Genomic DNA, 17403 nt, shown 5'->3' with positions numbered 1-17403 from the left:
CCTACTCCAAGCTGACCAGCCAGAACCGCAATAAATTAAAGCAAAACAGAAGGAAAACAAAGAAAACCAAAACTGTACAAAAGAATCAAAGAACCAAACCAGCAGTTCTGCGCAGGGAGTAGTGGTATGTAGCAGGCCAGACGGCTGCACCAGGCTGCTAAAAACAACACAAACCTGAAGTTTAGTAATTAAATAAAACCAGCTTAATCTTTTGGGAAAACCAAATACATACCAACAACAGGTGACCAGAGGATATGAGCCTCGGAGATGGAGTCCTTCCACCAGGTTCTCCATCTCTACAAAAAACCTTTGAAGCTCTGTTTATGTGACTGTTGGGTCCCTCTGAGCAAAGTCAGTGAGGCTGATCACATCGCCAACTACGACAATGAAGATCCCTGGTGGTTTTAAACTTAGTCCATTTCACAATCATTAAGACCACTGGGTTCATGCTTAAGCTTTAGAAATAGTTTTATACCCTCACTGTCATAATTTAGACATATCTCAAAGTTATTGCAAACAGAACGAACATAATCACAGTTCAAGGCCAAAGTTGAATAGGAATTATGATACGTTACCATTATGTGTTAGTGAGGCTATTTTAGTCATTAAAAATAAATTATTCAATTTATTTTTAAAATTATTAAAAATAAATTGTTGACACAAAGCGAGAAAAAAAATGAAGGGATCTGACTAGTTTTGGAAGCGATCACATTTAACTGTGTCCTTTTTTCAAAGACAAAATGCACATTTTTCCTTGATGAGCTCAGCATAAAGGAGCACTACAGCTGTAATATTGTAGCTGTATTTTTCCTAGCGAAGGTCAATATAAAAATGAACTCCTAGCAGTATCAAATGTAATTTTCCAAAAAATATATATTTTTTAAATTTCAAAAACACACAAGTAATAAATTGGGGTTTTTATTTCTTTGACAAACGTCAGGTCCCAGAATGATACAAATCAACATACAGAATCTGTTCACAAGCAACACAATTTTTGGAGGTACATGGATCTAAAGGTTACCAGGAATGACTATAATCACGAAAAAAAAATGGGGAGTATTATTAGATTTTTATCTGTCAGAGGGTTTTTCCAACAGAGTGAGGCTAAAAAAATTGACCGTCAAGCCTTATTTGCTTCATAGACTAATTAAACACTGCTGAAAGATTTGAGACCTTTACATTTAAAGTATGTTACAGACATGTCATGGTCCAATGTATAAAACTAAGATTGCGTGCCATAAAAACGGATTCAATTTTGGGGCAGAATCTTTGACAGTTTGAAGATTTTGAAAAAGCAAAATATGTTTTAATGAAGAAAGATCACTCGTTTCCTCTTCGACTCTTCTTGTGACTCTTTTTAGAACTCCTATGAGAGGAAAAGAACACAAAATGATATGGGAAAAAAAGCACATCTTGTTAGAAAAATACATTACAGTGGAGACATGTAAACACTAACGTACTCTATACTTTTTGGGCATTTTATGTTAAGTCGAGGCAGTGGATAGAGAGGAAATATGTCAAAGAGAGTATGGGGAAGACATGCAGCATGTAATCTGGCTGAACCAAGGGCTTGCTAGTCAGGGAATTTGTGTCCATGTACTACATTTACTAACCAGTCAACTATTAGGTCACATAGTTTTAGATATTTTAAAATCCTCCTAACCCAACATCCTCTGCTGAGAAAGTTTCATGTAAAGCTTATTCAGGTCCCTAAAAACATTTAGTAACTTTCTTTTACTAAAAAGGAAATAGGATTCTGCTGGAAAACATGTCTATATCCCTACAAGCAAGGTATCAAAAAAGATTTTATTGATACTGTATCAAACTTATGGCACATTTTGGCCATAGTCAAAAAATATCAAGCAATGCTCAACAGCAAATGAAGTAAAAACAGAAGTGGTAGCATTTACCTTTCTGGCGACTTTGAGTGGCTGCGATGTCTGTGGCTTCTGTGGTGACCTGGTTTACGACAACAAAACGTTCATCAGTTATATTCACAAAGATGTTTCGCTACTGTGTAATTAATAAATACATTTTTACATTCCTAGTGGATCATTATATCTGTATACGCTTTGAAATTACATTTTCCTCATTGTGGGCTCATTCTTAACTGAAGTACAAAGTTACCCTAAGTTATTTCTGCTTTGTCTGCATCCTAAAGAACATAAATAGAACAAAAATTAACATATATTGATGAATGTCAGTATTCTAAATGCCAAAAAGTTGATAGCTTTGTTCTGGAAGACAATACACAGACCAACTATTACACATCTGAATCAGACAACTTATGTCAAACCTTTGGCTAGAAAGACTAACTTATGTACTAAAAGCAAACAAAATAAAAAAATAGCAAAGAAGTTTGGGGACCCTTTACGAACTATGCGAAAGATCTGGAGTAACAATGAATCATCCCAAAGAATAACTGTTTGTTGAAAAGCATGCAGATTCAGTAAAGTCTAGAAGATCTAAGTGGATGACACAAATGGATTAATATCTGTGAGTTAATAGGGGCAGCTCAACATTCATTACAGCATTCTTGTAATTTATTTCATTTTTGTTTTGTTCTCTTTGAAATTTTATCTTTACTGCTATAAAGTCAGATCTGGTACAGCCACCAAGTGTTCTACAGTTATGCAAGATCAAGCACGTAAAAGGATGTAAAATAGTTGCTTGAAAATAAAGTTGTTCATTTTTTAAAAAGTAATAATTTCAAAAAGATAAGACTGAGTATAAGATATGACTCTTCTCTAATAATAAATAAGTAATTTTTCAAGTTGAATGTGAAAAATAAGGTTGAATGTACAAACAAAATCTGCAAAAATTTTTACTAAAAGAAAAACAAAAGACCTTGCAAAGAGGGAATATGAGCAGGAGATCCTTTAGACTAGTGGTAGGCAAATAGCAGCCTGTGACCCACCTACAAAAATACTTGGCCCAACACAAAAAAATGAACTTTTCCTTTTACAGTTTGTATCAAAATAGCTTCTGACAAATCCACTGAAGGTAATAATGCCCACTTTTTAAAATCTCCAAAAATATGTCCTATATTGTAACGTTAGATAGGAAACCTTTACCGTCATTGTATTCAGGATAAACTCAGATTAAGCGTGCCAATTCTGCTCGGTGAGTTAGAGCCAAAAAAGAAATAAACACATAATACATGGCGATACAAGAAATAAAAAATAAACACACCATAAAACTGTTTGTAAACAATCTAAAAAAAAAAAAAAAAGTAGCTGTACAGTGAAATGCCAGACTCAGTAGTGTCTACACTGGCTATTGTACAAGTCCCAATAGTTATTGCAATGTGAAATAAAAACATGGAATCTGATAACAATGAAATAATATAATATTAGTAAAGTGGGAGTGTTATTGTGAGTGTGTGAGAGTGAAGTACAACTGTTGCCTTAGAGCGGTAATGGCTTTAGGTAAATGTCTGATCAAAGTCAAGAAAGTGCGTATCAAACAAGCCAAAACAGGAGCAATTTCAGTCAAAAAAATGTGTGTCAAGAGCGCTATGATAGCTCTGTTAGCACTTACTAATACAAAAGTACAGTCCAGAATCAAACCTAAAAGAAATTAAATACTCAACAAATAAAAACATCTATACCTAGTTGATGCCTGCTTCCTAACCATGCCTGCAAACTATGTTAGTCCTCTGGACGAAGAATGCTGGAAATATGAACAGCGAATCAGTCCTACCTTGACACTGTTTTCCTTAAATGGTTACGTATGAATTTACAGTGCTGTGAAAAAGCATTTGCCCCCTCCTGATGTCTTCTATTTTTTTATATTATATACAATTAAATGTTTCAGATCATCAAAGTAATATTTCTATGTATTGAATATTCTACAGATAACCCACAAAACATGAAATGCAGCTTTTAAAGGACAGACTTCGACTTGGCCACTCTACAACCTTTATTTTGTTCTTTTTGAGCCACTCAGAGGTGGACTTGCTTGTGTGCTTTGGGTCTTTGTCTTGCTGCTTAAACCATTTGTGTTGAGACTTATGTCATGAACTGATGGTGGATATTCTCCAGGAGTATTTTCTGATACAGAGCAGAATTCATGTCTTCATCAATTCTGACAATTCGTCCAGGTTCTCAGACCATCACACTACCACCTCCATGTTGCACTGTTGGTATGATGTTCTTCTTGTAGAATGCAGTGATAGCTTTACACCAGATGGTATGGATCCATGTCTTCCACAAAAGTTCCACCTTTGACGCATCAGTCCACAGGATGTTATTCCAAAAGTCTTGGAGCCCATCCAGATATTTTTTGTAAATGTCGGACGAACCTTCATGTTCATTTTGCTCAGTAGTGGTTGTGCCTTGCAGCTCTCCCATGATGCCATTTTCTCATGGAGGATTGTGCGATCATGTAGACGGACCTCAACCGAGGCAAGCATGCAGTTCTTTTGATGTCCGTCTTGGTTCCTTTGTGAACTCTTGGATTAGATATTCAGAAGCTCTTGGAGAAATGTTGGTCGTTGGTCCACTCCTGGGAAGGTTCACCACTGTTCCATGTTTCTCTATTTGTGGATAATGTCTCTCTCTGTGGTTCTCTGGAGTCCCAGAGCCTCAGAGCCTCAGCAATATCTTTGTAACTCTCCAGACATGATTTTGTTTCTCATCTGTTCTTGAATCTCTTTAGAAGGTGGCATCATGTGCTGCTTTTGAGACCCTGTAGCTACTTCACAATACCAGACAGGTTCTATTTAGTGATGTCTAGAATCAACAAGCCTGGTAGTAATCATATGTGAGTGTGGCTGGTGAAATTAAACCCAGCTGGCAAATGAATTTGGTCATTTGGCAGATTGACAGCTAAGGGGCAATTACATTTCAATATAGAACACTGTCTTTCCTTCTGTGAATGAAAGCATAAATTAAAAACAGCATTTTGTATTTTCTTGGGTTATCTTTGTCTTATATTAAACTTACTTTGATGATCTAAAACATTAAAGTGTGATAAATATGCAAAAACAGAAAATATCTATAAACAGCACTGTATATTAAGTGAAAAAAAAATTGGGTGTTAGTATCATTGTCTGTGCATTCCTATTGTTGTAAACTGTTGGGAATGTGTATTTATTTAGTTACAGTCAACTAGTGCAACTGAATCTTGTGAGCAATGTTTCCAGTTTCCAGATTTTTTGGCTGTACTTACAGTTGTTTTCTGGTTTGCAAGCATTCTGTTTAACCCCTTAAGCTTCAGTGTACCGCCGGCGGTACACCTACTAATTTGCATAGGAATTTCAAGAATGTCCGACGGCTGCAAACACGATTATACAAACACTATGTGCCGACGGAAAGCTTAGATTCTCATGAATCCGCCGGTATAAACCACTTTCAGATGCGATTACTACAGCGGGTGAGAAAAACACATTTGTCCGACAAAAACGAATATTCATCCATCTGTTCTCTATACACGGTTTCAACGCACACAGCGCGACTCACATTTCCGGGTTTATTATTACACACACAAAAAAAGATTCCACAAAAAATGGCCATAATCCAACCTTTTACATCCAGATGACACAAGCCAGTAAACTATTTTGTCCAAAACATGTCCTGAAGTCGGTATAAAATCCCCGAATCGGTCATTTTCAAGGAAATGCACCTCGCGATGCCCGTCCAATATTCCCCGTATTTTTCGTAATTTTTTTAATTTAAAAATAGAATATTAGCGATTTTTTGTACTGAAAACGGCTGGAATTGACTGAAGCTTTAGGGTTAAGCAGCTGTCGCTTTGTAAGTTGATCACTTGATGAATTTTGTGTTTTATGCAGTGCTCGTTATAATTTGTAAGTTTAAATAAGGCTGTGCATTTCAAAATAATAATTTACTAATACCTGGAAATGTGATTTTCAGCTTTGTCATGTTTGCTACTTACAAAAAGGGCACTTCTCATGTTCCTTTTGTGCTTTCATTTCAGAAACTTCCAAAATTATGTATCCAACAAACCACAGGCAACCATGTTAACGTTCACTTTGTCCTTGTGAAAAAGTTGAACATCACTAAAAGGTGGTAAATCCATCAGCTGTGGTTGATTCACATGAAACGTAAAGCAGTTAATGGCCCTTTCATCCACTCATTCAAGCCACAACGCTGTCTTGTTGGATATTTAGTTTTGGTGTAAGGCAGGTGAAACAGGTCCGCTTTAAAAGATGTTTCTGGATGTAAATGCTGATCTTTGTAACTTTTTACTGATCTGGACCTCTATCTAACTGGAAGAACAATTTTTTTTACATGGACTCTTCTTTTTGTATGCTCCATATCATGTGCATCTTTCCATATTTGTTTGGTTCTACTTTAAAGTTTCCAGACTGTTTCACAAGCAGTAACTCTTATTTTCAAACAGTGAAAACAGTTATTTCTTTTCACTCACAGTAATTTGTTGTTCCACTAACACTGTTTGGCCACAGGGGCATACTGTTCTGTCAGTCATGTCAAAACAGAACCTGAGGGAACTCCTTGTTTCCCGTCTACTTACCAGGGGATTTTGAGCGGTGGCGTCTGTCTCTGGACCTGCTGCGGTGTCTGCGGGGGCTCTTGCTCCGATGGCGGTCTCTCCGGGGCGACACACTGTTTGCACACAACAAAAAACATTTACAGTCTCATCAGAGTCAACAACAGGCACAGTACTACTAAAATGCTTAAATTTAAGGCAAAATCAGTCATACCTGCGCCTCTTTGGAGACCTGCTCCTCCTATAAGGAAATAATAATTCAGATTTATTATTATTTGGAAAACAAATGTACTTGTCCAGTAGTGGAAAAAGTGTTCTATATCTTTGATTTAGAGATGACATTTATCATACCATCTTATTCAAATCTTACTCTGTGCTCTCTGCAAAATAAACAAGTTCAACACAAACCGTCTGGGGGACCGACTGCGTCTGTAACGTGGTGATGGAGATCGACGAGGTCTGTCATTGTCACGGTAACCACGTCTGTGGGGTTCTGGGGTCTGTAGTCTCTCTGGCTGCAGAAAATAAATAAAAGAATGAAAATAAAAGAATAAACAGACAATGAACTAAACAGACCAACAAGGTCTTCTTTAAATTAAAAGCAATGATTAAAATTTCCTGTTTGATCTACTGACTAAATCACTATTAACTTTAGCATCACATTTCCATTCTATGTATTTATGATCCCTGCCTAAAGGGTCAATGAGCTTAACAATACTGAATTACCAGCCCAATCACATGCTAATTAATACCGCTACTCAGTACCTGTCTCTAATAAGGAGCCATGAAGCAGACGTGAATAGACACAGCCCACAGCTTCAAAAACTGAGAAGATTCTGGTGTTCACAGGTAAAACCGAATGAACGCAATAAGACTGGAACCATGGTGTGCTCAGTTGTGTTTATAACTTGTGTGTCTGTGATCACAGGAATTTTCATTTTTGTTACACAGTTTCTACTTTTGGACATGTATTTTCAAATGAGGCTTTCTGAAGTATTTGCGTTTGACTTTCTTACACAAGGCAATTATTGAGAGGTGACAGAGATATTCCAAAAAGGTTTACTAATTTCTATGTGAAAAATGTAACGTAAAAACAACTGCAAGTCTGTTTCCTGTCACAGACTCAGTAATGCATGAAAAGGAAGACGGGACAGAATGCTGCTAGGATTTGAATGTTACCACAAGATACTTGTAAGAGAACAAACGTGGAAGTAAAGACACTTATTTGTTTGCAGATAAATTTGTTACCAACGGGCTAGAAATTATCAGTAATGGTTGAGCCTAATGAGCTACGTATCTTAAACTAGATACAAGTAGACTTTGAGGACTGTTAACTAGCTTTTTGTAAAAGACTTAAACTTTTATAAACAGAAGTCCAAAGGCTTTCAATTAAACAAACTTTATTTTAAAATAAAATCTGTCCAAACATGAAGATTTATTTTCTTTTTCAGATTTTCAGAGACCATATTTTGCATCAGAAATTCAGTATGGGTGCATCGCTATAAGCAGCATTTTTCTTACCTTTTCTTCTTCCTCATCCTCTTCTTCACTGCTTTCCACTTCATCCAGGTCCTCCTCTAAAGCACTGACCCGTGGGTCCAACATCTCAGCCTCCTCCAGGACTTGTCTCTTCTGTTCCATACATGATAAAAAACACCAGTGACTATGACATATGAAGCAGACGGTGTGTACAAACAGGCTGCAATTCTACCTGGAGTCGGGGCAGGATGATGTCACACATCCTCTCTGCATGAAGAAGCTCATCGATGAACTCGTCCACATGCATCACCTCAAACTCTGTGACAAAATGAGAGAAATGAAAAGAACGCATTGATTAAACAAGCCACCACATAGTAGTATATCGATACTTCAACAGATTTCTGTTTCCTGCAGAGTATCTTCTTGTGGCTACTTAAAACTGCAACCAAATAATAATTAAAAAGTGGAACGTGCAAAAATGGATGGTGTTTTTTTTTGTCATTCTAACTCATATTGTCAAACATTTAGAGCAAAGATTGAGCATGCAAGTTTTAGCTTAATAATACAATAGCTTTATATATCCCTGAAGGGAAATTGAATTCTCTGGGAGTCTCATCCGTGTACTTTAGAATTGTACAGTCTAATTACTGATGATATGAAAGATTTTCTAAATCTGTCCACCACAGATGTTTCTTTGCTCATTGAGGGAGATATGAAGTGGATGATCCATGTTTCTCAGAATGACCTCCACCTTGCTCAGTGTGCGTCTCTCCACCTCATCCTCTAATGACTTCAATTTGATTCCGACCACAGAGGCAGCTTTTTTAACCAGTTTGATCAGATGCCTTGCATCCTTGTGTTTTATGCTGCCTCCCCAACAGACTGCAGCATGAAACGGAACACGTGCTACCACAGACTGATAAAACATCTGCAGCATCTTACAGCAAAAGTCTGATAAATCAAATACCTTTTAAGATTATTCTTTTTTTTAAACTGCCTGTTGACTCACTTCATATTTCAACAACAATGTCTCAGGAACTATAAAAGCTAAAAGATAAAAGATAAAAGCCTGAAAATGTACCTGGCCTCATTATGGGTGAGTTGCTGTCTGAAAAAAACAATCAATGCCGTCTTGACAAGCATTAATATTGCTATCCAGCATTATTTTTGTTTTTTTGGTACAGCTTGTCATACCTGCTCAATTAGTTCTGAATATCCAACAAAAACAACTGTTTTTACTTTTTTGTGATCAAGTATTTCATACTGAGCAGTACACTGTATGTTTTACCCTGTATTATTGTGACATTCAACTATACATGGTTGAGAAAATATCACTAGTTGACCTCTGCATTATCATATTTTTGGGTTAATGTGTGCCTAAAGATGGGATGTTTCATGATAGCTTCACTTTTTCCATCCAATTCTGGATCAATCACATGATGAAAAACAACAGCAAAAAATGTCAAATTTTAACTTTAACAATTCCTGAGATACTGGACTTGAAACACTGTTTTAAATTTTAAATTATTGAAAAAAAAAGTAGGTCAATAAGCAGTTTTAAAAAAGAACATCTAGTAAATCAAGCTAAAACTTCACAAATATCTTTGAAAATTTCAGAATATGAATTGTAATGAACCTATTCCATATCTGCAGGACTTTATTAATCACCACCATTGACTGGTTGACTGGATAATAGAGTAATTAAGAAGATGCGCATGATAACAGCATGAGTTTCAGCAGCTGTGATTTGTTCATATAGTCGCTGACACTGGTGCTGTTGGCTTCAGTCATTAGTGAGGTGCACTTACACTGCAGTTTAATGAAAGAGCAGATACAGCCGAGCCAAATTTGACTCAATGGCAACATTGACAGCAGGGCTCCTAAAGTATGGGGTTCTTTACAAAACAAAAAGGTTTTTTCTACACTGTGCAAAATTTCAATGGCATAAAACAGTAGCACAATGCACAAAACCTTGAAGAGAAGACACACAGGTTCTAAGCTGAAAACTGCACCACCAGAAAAGACAAAGCCACCACAGTTATTGTCTATTCATTAGAAGGGAAAGCTTTTTAATATCTTTTCTTCTCTAAGCTGCACTTAAAACACTCAAAACTCAAATATAAGGTGAACTTAAAATAAATGCCTCAATTCGATATTTGGAGGTAAGTTAATCATTTAGCCTATTTAGTAAAATAGTAAACAGAATAATCGATACAAAAATGTGTGTCTACTGTTGGTATTTATTGATTTATTTTGCTTTTATGTTCATGATTGTTCTGCTTGAGTCTAAATAACAAAAGACTAATCTGCTTATATTATCTGAACCAAAACAATGACTGAAAGCAGTTGTGTTGTGGCTAAAGTTCTCACTCTGGTGGAGCAGGATTGAGAAAAGTCATGCAAATGATGGTACAGGTACCAAACATGGCCCAGTGGTTCCCCAGAATATACCTAATAAATCTACCCACTTAAAAATCTGAGACAACCACCAATTTCACCTGCCGTAACCCTTTAGTAAAGGTAGTTGTAGTTTCTGTTGCATTGGGGACAAAGTTTATGTTTTTTAGCAATCCTGATTTATTCTATCTATGAAATCAGCATTTTAACATTTCTTACAGCAAAATTAATAATAAAAATAATAACAATACAAACAATATCAAAAGCAAGTCATATTTACAAACACTTAAATAAATTGAACAAATTTGCAGAATTCAGCTAATGCTAAAACAGCACATCAAATACAGTTCATTTCCTTCTTCTACACACAAAAAGCATTGTGCCCTGTTCTTACTTCACTGTTGGTGCCACGCTCATCTCTGTGAGCTGCAGGAGGTGCTCGTTTCTCAGCCCTTTGTAACTTGGTGTTGTTGAATATAAGCTGGCACTAAGCACCCAAAGAACTCACCTCCATTTCTGTTCTGACTCTTGATCTTCCTGTAGTCATTGTACAGAGGCTCCAGGTATTTATAGCAATCCACTGCAGTGCCAGTCAACCTCATGTACATCGCTCCAAGTAACCGAACATACCTAATAAAACAGAGACAGATCATCATTGTGCTCGGTCAGTTAGATTACTATATTGAATTACTATATAATTCAATATGAATTATTATATAATTCAATATTATATATTCAACACTGGCACATAAGGTACCGGGTGATCTAGCCAAGTTGTCACGTTGCTTGGTAGTACACAACTCTGGTTCTCTGATTGCTTTCTAAAGGTGAGGCCTGTACTACAAAACAAGTTCCACATACCCAGGTATCTTTTCGCTACTCAGATTCACTAAACTGAATGAGCACAGTGAGGCTAAGTGGCTTTATTCAAGACTCAATTTATTTAGTAACATGACTCACGAGACTGTTTATTAAAGATTGAAGATATATTAAATTAAAGATATATGTCCTTTAAGCTACCCATAAAAAAGACAAATTATTTGAAGAATAAATAATCAAGTAATCAAAATAAAATTATATTTATGTGGAGGATGAACTCAGTCATCTCAATTTCAATCTCATTCTAATTTGCAGTACAGGTCTTAGGACACCTGCACAATATCGTTGTTGTTTTGAAAGCTCTAAATATTATACAGTATGTGAGATTTTACAATATTATTTGTACCCTAAGATGATCTGATTAAAACAAAGTGGGAGCAGAGCAGTGTCTATTGCCTCACACAAAGTTTTCTTGAAATTCATCCCTTTTATAGCAAAAACACAAAGTCCCTTCTCAAAGTAAATGTCTTATAATTAGTAGGTTTCCCATTTGTTTAATGCTTAAATGGATAGAGGAGAAGTGCGTTGGATGAAGTCTTTATCTTGTGTGTTTAGCTGAAGAAAATGGACACAACATCAATGTTCCCTGCACATGGAAACTTACTTGAAATCCTCATTTTTAATGAACTCAACAATTATGTCTTTTTCAGGCTGAATCTGCAGCATCTTCAATGTGAGACAGAGGAAGGGAGTGGGCTTGATGTTTCCACCATAAACTCCTCCAACATACTTCAACTCCATGGCTTTGTCGACAACCAGCTCAGCTGTGGACGACACAACATGCATACACTTAAATAGGAGAAAAAAGCACAAAAACCAACTGTTGATACAAAGTCGAATGTTCACGACTGTCGAATAGAAAATGACTAAAGAAGGATCCAAACAAGGGCTGACTACTTCATTGATTTCAAATTACAACTGCAGTAAGACCATACTATTAACTAATCGCAATCAGACAATTAACTAAGTTTACATAAAAAATCATTGCAAATTAAAGTGCCATCACAGTTCTTTCAAGCTGTGACAAAAATCAATTAAATGTTTTCCCTAAATCTTGCAAATCAGGAAAATAAATAGCATGATGAAGAATTATCAATGAAAAGGTCAGGCTTCTACCTTTCCTCAGAAACTGTTGTTCAACTAGCCTTAAATTTAAGTGTGTTAAAGCATGTTCTGAAAGACTTAAACTATAAATTTCGTCGAGTTTGTGTCACAAAACTTAGCTAATGGACAGAAGAATGTTTTAATGTTGGTCAGGCAGTGGTAACATAACTTGCTTTACCTTATCAACTTTTCATAATGACATACAGTAAACAAATACTGCTTCAGCTAGTTGAAAACAGGCAAACAGCTTAATTACTTGCTAAGAGTACCATATATGGCTTACTTAATTTGAAAAATGTTACACTTCTTTCACATATTTCTGCAGTTTTTATTCTCGTAAACACGCGCTAATTTGTCCCTTCTTTAAAATTAGCTGATGAGAAGCTAACGTTAGCTCGCTGATTGACACGCTACTGACCGGTGAGACCGAAGCACTCCTCCTTCCAGTATTTAGACTCGTAGATTCGAGTTCGGATGATTTTCTCCACTAGATACTGCGGGTTCGTGCCATGTATACTGTTAGCATCTTTTACAGTTCTGTTTGCCATCGTAATAAAACTGCACTACTTTGCTATCATGAACACTACAACGTTAGCATCGAACCTCCTTCCTCTTCTTTTGAGTCATTGGCGGTTAACAAACCAGCTCAAATGCGCCTTACCGCCACCTGCTGGACCGGAGTGTGAAGAGACGCTCATTACGAATAGAATAGAATAGAATAGAATAGAATAGAATAGAATAGAATAGAATAGAATAGAAAGTTGCACACAAGCGCTGTCTCAGAAGAGCCTGCAACATCATCTCCACACTCCCACCATGGACTGTTCTCCCTGCTCCCCTCTGGGATGAGGTTCTGAAGCACCAAAGCGAGAGCAACCAGGTTCTGGAACAGTTTTACCCCCCAAGCCATCAGACTCTTAAATTCACAATTATCCATCTGGGCAGGGGCAACCATGGTCCACTGTGAAATATAACTGCAGCTTCATTTCAGTATTTCTCTATGTGCAATACTGCTACATTTTCACTGTGCAATAAATGTGTGCAGATATGTATGTATGCAGGTGTGTATATGTGTATGTATATTTGTGTGTGTGTGTGTGTGTGTGTGTGTGTGTGTGTGTACTTGTTTCTGCTATACCGGTGGGGACTTTGACCTGACTATTTGCTATAAAGGTGGGGACTTGTCTTACGGTGGGGACCTAAAATGAGGTCCCCACGGGTGGCAACACCGTTTTCTTGGCCATATTGTTGTTAATAAAAAATGTAAAAGTGCAAAAACGTTTGTTTAGGGTTAGGCATTGATTTGGTGATGGTTAAGGTTAGGGTTAGGGTAAGGGTTAGGAGTTAGATATGAATGGGAGTCAATGGTAAGTCCCCACCGGTATAGAAAAACAAACATGTGTGTGTGTGTGTGCGTGTGTGTGTGCGTGTGTGTGTGTTTATGTGTATACACACATATTAGTCCATGGGCCAGACCAGATATTGGTACCACCTTAGGTGACCAAACCTAAGTGGTACTAAAATGTATATTGGGTTAATATAAGTACATTAAGATGTGATAGCCTTTCCACACTGGCAGCTTTATCACTTTTTTGTGACACGGTCACATTTACCATAACCGCTGTATTGCAATCCATTTAACCCTATGAGGCCCACAGCTGCAACATTACAACATTTTTAAAAGCTGTCCAGCTGTTCCTATTTCTGTCTGAATGTAGACAAACACTGCATATCCCAGCACCCCAAACTCTGAACTGCAAAATTGCACCATTTTTGGAATGTATTTTAGGAAAATATTAATACTGTGACACATACCACATTCCAAGTTCAAACAACATGTCTTTCGCTGACGCCCCCAGCTCTCTCTTTAGGAACAATTTCAATAATTTTCTAAACAAATATTTAATCTGTAATATTTTTTCTACATATAGAAATACAGATACAGATTTTTAGTGGCAAACAACTCAAAATATTTTTAAAAAGTATAATACAGTTTATGACAAAATTATTAGCCACGCCATGAAATCAAATTTTAAAAAAAAAAAAATTCCCAAGTGCTGTTAAACACATCAAGGAATTTCTGTCTCAGCTTTCCCAAACATCCTAGTTTTATTTTAGAAGCTTATTTTATTTTGCACACAGAAACAAAATTATTCAACAAAAACCAATAACCACCAGGTTCAAAATTATTAGCCCCCTTAAGAATTTCCCTTTTAATTGAGCCAAACCACAAACAGAGCTGAAGACTGCTGTTCACAAATGCTCTCCATCCAACCTCACTGAGCTCCAGCTGTTTTGCAACGAAGAATGGGCAAGAATTTCAGTCTCTCCATGTGCAAAACTGATAGAGACATACCCCAAGCGACTTGCAGCTGTAATTGCAGCAAAAGGTGGTGCTACAAAGTATTAATGCAAGGGGGCCGAATAATATTGCACACCCCACTTTTCAGGTTTTTATTTGTTAAAGTTTAAAATATCCAATAAATTTTGTTCCACTTCACGATTGTGTCCCACTTGTTGTTGATTCTTGACAAAAAATTAAAATTTTACATCTTTATGTTTGAAGCCTGAAAGGTTGAAAAGTTCAAGGGGGCCGAATACTTTCACAAGGCACTGTAAAATCAAAACTGCAAAAGCATTTGAAAATTCAGCTTCATAATGGAAATAGTCTTTGCAATAGTGTTTTGACATATGATGAATTCTGGTAGCAGTCTGTTAAAATTGGGCTATATTTTGAACTTGTCATCACAATTTTGACAGTTTTGATACCATTTAAAGAGTATTTTATATGTTTAACTGGAAACCAAAGTCTGCTGTCTCACACTGACCACAAATCACAAGACATGATTTATCTTTTTTAAAACTTCAATAGAATTTAACTTTGAAATTGTTCGTCAGATTTTCACTATTGTATTGTTCCGTCTTGCTTACAGATAATCTTGTTACCATAGCAACGAAATCTCATTCTCATGTTTGTTATAGTATCGTTCTGAGCTGTAAAGTTATTATACAGGTCATGTGTAGCATGTTGTGTTTCATATATTTTTCGCAATGAAGAAAAATCCCATCAAATTGTCCTGTCGTGTTGATAGGACTTTTGCTCAGACTCCATGCATTTCATTGTGGGTCATGTCCATGAAACGAGTGATAACATATATTTAGCTGTGAGTATGCAAGGGCTATCATATCAAAATGCAAACTAGAGACATATAGCAAGTTAAAAATACCAAAAAGAATTGGTCACCTCGGGTGGTACCGATATCTGAAATTTTGAGTCCTGGCCCAAGGACTAATATATATACATATATATGCAGTCTTATATATTATAAATATTTTAAAATATTTATTTGTAATCTCTGGCTACAGCGGAGGCCATGAGAGGGGAGCCGCAGCAGGAGACCGGGAGTGGGCCAATGAGCTGAATCTGTTCTTTAACAGGTTTGACTCTGCTCCCACTCCTCCCCCTCTCATCAAAGCACTAACCAGCCAGCTCCTTCTTCACACCTCAGCTCTATACCACCAACAGCACCTCTCCTCCTCCCCCACCCTCCACCACCTCTGGACTCCACATACAGTCTCCTTGTCAACCCTACCACCACCACCATCACCCCGTCTCCTGTCATCCTCCTCCACCCCCAGCCTCTCCATAACAGCTGATCAGGTGAGAAGTGAGTTAAAAAAGATCAAGACCAGGAAAGCCGCAGGTCCTGATGGAATCGGCTCCAGACTCCTCAGAGACCGTGCAGACCAGCTCTGTCAGGTGCTGCTGCGCATCTTCAAACTGAGCCTGAGTCTGGAGAGAGTTCCTGTGTTGTGGAAGACTTCCTGCCTGGTTCCTGTCTCAAATACTAGGAACCCCGGGGAGCCAAACCACTTCAGACCTGTGGCCCTCACTTCTCATCTGGTGAAGACGATGGAGAGGATCATTCTCAGGAATCTACGCCCCCTGGTGAGCCCTAATCTTGACCCACTGCAATTACCAACCGAACATTGGAGTGGATGACGCAGTTGTCTACCTGCTGCACAGATCACTGACTCACCTGGAGGACACTGGCAGCACTGTGAGGGTCATGTTCTTCGACTTCTCCAGTGCTTTCAACACAATCCAGCCTTCTCTGCTCAGGGTGAAGCTTGAGGGAGCGGGAGTTGACTGTCACCTGGCTGCTTGGATCATCGACTACCTCACCAACAGACCACAGTACGTGAGGCTTCAGGACTGTGTTTCTGATGTAGTAGTCAGCAGCATGGGGCGCCACAGGGGACAGTGCTCTCTCCCTTTCTCTTCATCCTGTACACATCGGACTTCCACTACGACTCTGGGAGCTGTCACCTCCAGAAATTCTCTGATGATACAGCCATTGTTGGGTGTGTGTCTAATGGGGACGAGATGGAGTACAGGACAGTCATCTCTGACTTTGTCGACTGGTGTGAGCGGAACCATCTGCAGCTCAACGCCAGTAAGACGAAAGAGATGACCATCGACTTCCGCAGGAGGAGGACACCTCAGACTGCACCGGTGAACATCCAGGGTATGGACATTGAGATAGTGGACTCATACAAATACCTGGGTGTGCACCTCAACAACAAACTGGACTGGTCACACAACACAGAGGTCCTGTACAAGATTTGCCAGAGCCGTCTCCACCTGCTTAGGAGACTGAGGTCCTTTGGAGTGTGCAGGACTCTACTCCGGACATTCTATGACTCTGTGGTAGCGTCCGCTGTTTTCTATGCAGTGGTCTGCTGGGGAGCAGGGAGCTCTGAAAGGGACAGAAAGAGACTGAACAGACTGGTCAGGAGGGCCATTTCTGTGCTGGACTGTTCCCTTTACTCCATAGAGGAGGTGGGTGAGAGGAGGATGTTGGCAAAGCTCACATCCATCAGGGACAACCCTTCTCACCCACTGCATGACACTGTGGAGTCTCAAAGTAGCTTTTTCAGCAGTAGACTGAGACACCTAACCTGCAAGAAGGAGCGCTATCGCAAGTCATTCATTCCATCTGCTATAAGACTTTATAACATCAGCATCACTGGCTGATGTTAACATAAAACTAGACTCTATCACATCAT

The 17403-nt window shown here is 38.0% G+C and overlaps 1 protein-coding gene across 1 annotated transcript; it reads right to left on the bottom strand.

Moving 5' to 3' along the window:
• Positions 1-902: 902 nt before the first annotated feature.
• On the bottom strand, positions 903-12978 carry prpf38a (pre-mRNA processing factor 38A). Its single transcript, XM_022207551.2, has 10 exons — positions 12752-12978; positions 11834-11993; positions 10859-10980; positions 8186-8271; positions 7996-8106; positions 6883-6989; positions 6689-6715; positions 6499-6590; positions 1911-1959; positions 903-1366 (listed from the first exon to the last, which is right to left on the bottom strand). The coding sequence occupies exons 1-10, from the start codon at positions 12879-12881 to the stop codon at positions 1321-1323; spliced, it is 930 nt and encodes a 309-aa protein (XP_022063243.1). The 5' UTR covers positions 12882-12978; the 3' UTR covers positions 903-1320.
• Between the last annotated feature and the right edge of the window lie 4425 nt (positions 12979-17403).

Source organism: Acanthochromis polyacanthus, chromosome 4 (assembly GCF_021347895.1).
Source record: "Acanthochromis polyacanthus isolate Apoly-LR-REF ecotype Palm Island chromosome 4, KAUST_Apoly_ChrSc, whole genome shotgun sequence".
Lineage (NCBI taxonomy): Eukaryota > Metazoa > Chordata > Actinopteri > Pomacentridae > Acanthochromis > Acanthochromis polyacanthus.
Note: the sequence above shows the minus strand (reverse complement) of the source record. Positions and strands in the feature narration are given on the sequence as shown.